Source organism: Polistes canadensis, unplaced genomic scaffold (genome assembly GCF_001313835.1).
Source record: "Polistes canadensis isolate GaletaPanama2010 unplaced genomic scaffold, ASM131383v1 scaffold_20, whole genome shotgun sequence".
Taxonomy (NCBI): Eukaryota; Metazoa; Arthropoda; class Insecta; order Hymenoptera; family Vespidae; genus Polistes; species Polistes canadensis.
In genome coordinates this window covers 846,024-851,686 of record NW_014569567.1, presented here as the reverse complement: position 1 = coordinate 851,686, position 5,663 = coordinate 846,024, and the positions used below count along the sequence as shown (strand labels likewise).

Below are 5,663 nucleotides of genomic sequence, written 5' to 3'. Positions count from 1 at the left end.
TTACTTACAAATAAACAAAACATAAGTGCTATTTTCGCTACTTTTTGAACAGAAAATTTATTAGCTTGTCGTCGAGCATGTTCCCCAGCTCTGATGCTTGCTTGATAACTTAGTCTGGCTAGTAAAGCTTCTGTAGCGTCAGTTTCTGACATATGTCTGACTTCAGCTAATTTGCTAAATCTTACAGATCGAATGGAAGAATCGTCACTTTCCGTGCCAGAAGAACGCTCACAATGATCTGGTGTTTTTATTGGTACAAATGTTGGATCACTCTAAAATAGTATCAATTTGGATATAATTAATGTTTTATATTTAAAGCAACTATAAATTTATGAAGATATCAAATTATTTTTACCAAACTTGTATTAGCTTCTGTGTAGAAGTTATCATCTTCGACATTTGGGTCTATGAACTAAATGTTTGAAAACAACAAATTACCATTTAGGTAAGCGCTGCACAATCAATAAAAGTTTCTACAAAAATATTTTTTGTTTGTATGCATACCATATAAGTGGCTGGCCTATTACATTGATCCCGCCATGGGGGCCAAAAGCATAAACCAAGTAAATAAAGAGTAAACATAGATGTTTTTATATATGTACTAAAAAATGGTTTTTCAAAAGCTGCTTCTTTATAAATATACTGAAATATAAATTTATGACTGTATAAAATACAATTATCGTTGAGTGTCAAAATAAATCTGTATAAAATATTTAGAACCACAAATAAGTTATCGTACAGTCGTTAAACAACAATCTTACTTTTGTCAATTCGGAACTTGAAACCCAAATAATATCAACCAACAATAAAACCAAAAGTCCTAAAACAAGTCTCTGCGATTTATTCATCATTGCTGCAAGCCTATGAGGATCCTCCGTCATCCCCTGTTGTCTGCGTTGTCTTAATTCCACAGAACAACTCATTTTGTAAAATAGTTAATACTATTTTACATTTATGGGCTCATATTTATCTCGGTCACTAAAATTAGATAATTAAAATATTTTTAAAGAAAATTTTGAAGGATTATATATATATTACTATTGAAAATAAATGAAATAAAAAATTGTATACATCATTTACACGTTGTGTATTCGTATAAGAGATATACCTATTTAATGTAACACTATACTATTAATCAATTTAATAAATGTAACATATGCGGTCTATAATACAGTCTAATAAAACAATGTAAAAATGCATATATGAGAGTAAACAAGGAAGTATTTCAAGGCTTAATGTGAACAACTGTACATTTATGTAATATAAAAAACGTGACATACGTTTAACATCAATTACGTTTGAATATTTGTTATATAGAAATAATGAAACTGACATAATTTTAGATAGTAGTGTGCATGTAGGTAACAGGTGGAATAACTGTGCGTGTATATATACATTACGAAGTTATACCGTTTGAAAATAACCTATAAAAATAAAAAAATATTTTTTGCTAGAATATTTAATTTGATAATAAAATGAATGACTTATTGATAAGAAACTTACCGCAAGCAGATAACATCTGCTCTTCAAAACACTTCACGATCAATCTATCGTATTAGAATAAATTCTATTTTTACATCTTGAAATGAGAAGTCGATAAGCATATTTTTTTTTAAATTATTATTATTATTATACTAAATAACGTATTTATTTTATTTATCTTATTACAATAACAAATTTATATTTTAAAATATCCTTTACGATTTCCTTGTACTTTCACTGTTATTTCAACATTTATATCTCGTTATCACGTAATGACAACCGTTTCTGGCCATATTAATTTTCAGATGACGTTCCGTAGTTTCGTTTATCGCCACGTTGGCGCTGCTTGTAGAATATGAATTAAAATATTTACTATATAACAATAAGTTGTATAATATTTATTATAGTAAAGATAAAAACAAAAAGAAATAAATAGCATATAGAATACTAAAATAATAATTTTTGTTGTATATCCCATTCAGTATTGATTGAACAGATAAAAATAATCATGAATTAAAAAGAATATAAACAGAATTATATTTATTAAAGAAAGATATAAATAAAAATTATTAGTTTTCTTAAATAAAAATAAATTTACATATATTACCTGATATTTTTTATATTTTATAAAATGTATCTTCTCGATCTATAATTTGTGTCTAAATATTTAGAATTTAATGGTTACCAGAGTTACGGCTAACACAACAGATTCTTCGATTATACGAATGGTATTCGAGTAGTATGACTACTAGCTATTAACTACATACATTATCGGCAAAGGAGCTTTAAATAAACGTAGTAGTATAGTGATAATGGCAAACAATGCGCTGAGCAACGGACGCATTCAACAACCAACAGTTTCACAACGATTGAGAGATGATAGAACGAAGAAAGGTATTATATTTGTTACTAAGGAGATACATAACTAACAAAAATTCAAATAATCCAAAAATACGATAATTTTCGAATTTTTCATTTGTTACATATTTTCTATATATTATAATTGTATATTAACTATCTTTATATATAAAATATTAATTCAGCCGGCAATTATAATGTATGAAAGTAGTTTTAATTGCAAAATTAAAAATAAATTAGTTTATTTATAGTAATTATTATTAATTAGGTCATACATATAAAGTAATAAAATTACAATACATTCACGGGAGATGTCAATGTAAGAAGAAATTAATTGTTATTTAAATTTATTTAGTCGTGGAGATACCATCAACAGAAATTCGTAATTGGTTATTGCACCGTCATTACACGAGACGCGAACATAAGATATGTAAAATTCTTATTGAGGAAGAATTAATAAAATCAAATGGTCATAATGAATATGCTAATTACTTAAAGGTAAGTTTTTTGATATTATTGTCGATTGTCTCTCGATCTTTTTTTTTTTTCATAATAATATTATTTTAATTTTTAATTTCATAGGGTCTTATTTTGAGAAAAGAAGGTAAAATTCAAGATTCTTTAGACAGTTTTCAAGCAGCTTACAATGTAAATTCATCTAACGTTAATAACGTTAAACAAATAGCTAAATCCTTGTGAGTACTTGTATATTTCTTTTTATATAAATTTCAAGAACTATTTTATTTTTTTACACGATCATATTTATTATCTCTCATTCGTATAAGTAGAATTTTATTATTTTAAGTATTTCTTTTAGATTGATAATGGGTAGCCATAAGCGTGCGGTTGAAGCATATTTGGAAGCGGAAAAAATAAGTATCTTACCCGATTGGGAAATATATTATAGTCTTGGTAATTATTAATTAAATTAATTAATAAATTAAATATATAAAGTGTATAGTATGTTTTTATGATTGTTTATTAATTATTATTCATTAGATTTTTGTATTTTTTTAATTGTTTTTGTATCGTGCGGATGAAAGGAACGTTATTGAATCAAATCCCATTTTTTTTATAGGAGAATGCTATGTAAAGTTAGATCAATTACAAGAAGCGAAAAAACAATTTAAGAGATCGATCGAATTAACGAAAAATGAATTACCCTATCTTGCTCTTGCAAGAGTGCACCTGATGGAAGATCAAATAGTAGAAGCTAAAAATATGTATATTGCTGCATTAAAGTATGTTTTAATCAATAATGAAAATAATGATATAATTTCATTGGTATTTTAATCGAATTTTAATTAATCCGACATTAAATTATTCGTTAATTTAGTGGAAGTCCTGAGAGCGTGACAGTATCTACAGAATTAGGTTTGTTATATCTAAGAATAGGAGACTTTCAAAGAGCATTTCAACAATTTGGAATAACTTTAGCTCACACGTCTAATTGTTCGAAAGCTCTTTTGCCAATTGCCTATATAATGCAAGTGAGTCGAATAAAAATAACAGATAATTATTATTTTTATGTTTATGGTAAAAATCAAGCATTATAATTGGTAATTATATGAAATCAATCTAATTGCAAGCCATGAGATTATTAAAAGATAGTAGTTATACGTTATTGAAATTTTAAGATAATATAAAAATATTCTTTTTCAAGAATAAATTTACTTTTTTTAAGATATAGAGAAATCTAATGTCAAGATATAAATACACGTATGTTCGTGCAGGTAGACAATAATTAAAGTAACATTAGTATATGATTTCTTTCGTTAGATTGGAGGGAAATTTCATTATAGATTTCAGATAAATGTCCATTGATGAACGGTATTGAGTTTCGTTCGATAATTGACAATTAAATTTCTTTCCACTTTTTTTTTCTTTTATTTTTCAGAAAAATCGTGAATACGACGTAGCATTGTCTAAATATAAATTAGCGGCTCAATTAACGCCCGAATCGTCGGCTCTTTGGAACAATGTTGGTATGTGCTTTTATGGAAAGCAAAAATTCGTTGCTGTAAGTAATACAATTGTATATTAATTACAGAAAAATATTCGAAATAAAACTATTAAAAAAAATCAAAAAGATATAATATGAATAGATTTTTATTAAATTTCAGGCTATTAGTTGTTTAAAAAGAGCTCATTATCTGAACCCATTAGCATTCTTACCAGTTTATAATTTGGGTGTAGTCTTTCTTACAACTGGACAACCAGCATCAGCTGCAATTTATTTATGCGCTGCTGTCAATGCAGCATCAAAGAATCCAATGCCGTATCTTTTACTTGGATGTAAGTGCATTATGATTAATATGTTTTCTTTTTTGGTATGACTTTTATTATATTAAAATTGACATACAAAATATTAGGATATTTATAAACACATATAACAAGATTTATCGTTATTTATCAATTCAAGAATGCACTTTTAACAGTGGCTCTTAAAAGACTCGATGACCTAGAAGGTTCTGAAAAAGCTTTAGACAAGGCTCATTCTTTGTCCCCTCAAGATCCATTAGTACTCATTAATTATGCTGTAATTCTTGATGCCATTGGAAAGACCACAGAAGCTTCGGAAATATTATCGGCTTTGAACGATATTATGGCTGTTATCGATGTTGACTTGCAGGTGATTTATTAGATTTGTCTTTTCTCATATTTTATGTTATTATTATTTTTTTTTTTTATGTGTAACAGATAGTACAAATGGCGAAAAAGCTATCAATTAAATTACAACAACAACAACAACAGCAAAAGTTAATTAGTAATCAAGAGAAAAATTGTTAAACAACGGAGAAAAGTTTTTACACATATAATACATAAAATGAAGATTAACAATTATTAATTATTTATATGAACGAGACAATCATTAATATGCTTTGTATTTTAAAATATAAACTCTAACAATACAAAATATGTAATGTTTCTAGGTTTTATTTTTTAAAAACAGTGTTTCTTTATATTCATCGTCATCTCGTAATCATCACTGAAGATTTAAGGTAAGTCAATTTTTATTTCAAGCACTTGTACAATAATTCCCACGATTTTTAATTTTCTAAGGAAGATATTAATATATATGATTCAATACAAGAAATGTATACTTTATCAAATGATAGATATATTTTATAAATATTATTTTAATATCTATTATCGATGAGAGATACTAATTTCATTCATACAGGAGGAGAATGTACACATTGAATGAATACAACATGTATTTAATTAAAAGAATCATATACTTTTAAATACTATATGTGTGTATCATATTAATTATAAATATGTATAATATTTAAATTGACATGTATAGATAATTATGCAAT

The 5,663-nt window shown here is 26.3% G+C and overlaps 2 protein-coding genes across 2 annotated transcripts in view; one reads left to right on the top strand and one right to left on the bottom strand.

The window, feature by feature from the left end:
- LOC106793879 (solute carrier family 35 member F5) overlaps positions 1-1,765 on the bottom strand; it is a 5,368-nt gene extending 3,603 nt beyond the window's left edge. The window contains exons 1-6 of the mRNA XM_014761157.1: positions 1,504-1,765; positions 1,411-1,424; positions 762-978; positions 505-642; positions 356-412; positions 9-272 (exon numbers count right to left, since the gene is read on the bottom strand). Coding sequence (XP_014616643.1) covers positions 9-272; positions 356-412; positions 505-642; positions 762-923 — 621 coding nt within the window. The 5' untranslated portion in view covers positions 924-978; positions 1,411-1,424; positions 1,504-1,765. The remainder of the gene's footprint in view (positions 1-8; positions 273-355; positions 413-504; positions 643-761; positions 979-1,410; positions 1,425-1,503) is intronic.
- Positions 1,766-2,197: 432 nt separating this feature from the next.
- On the top strand, positions 2,198-5,257 carry LOC106793914 (Bardet-Biedl syndrome 4 protein homolog). The gene is made up of 10 exons (XM_014761205.1): positions 2,198-2,376; positions 2,696-2,838; positions 2,923-3,035; positions 3,158-3,252; positions 3,419-3,581; positions 3,677-3,830; positions 4,238-4,360; positions 4,464-4,635; positions 4,779-4,972; positions 5,041-5,257. Exons 1-10 carry the CDS (start codon positions 2,295-2,297, stop codon positions 5,128-5,130), a joined length of 1,329 nt encoding a protein of 442 aa, XP_014616691.1. The 5' UTR covers positions 2,198-2,294; the 3' UTR covers positions 5,131-5,257.
- Positions 5,258-5,663: the final 406 nt, after the last annotated feature.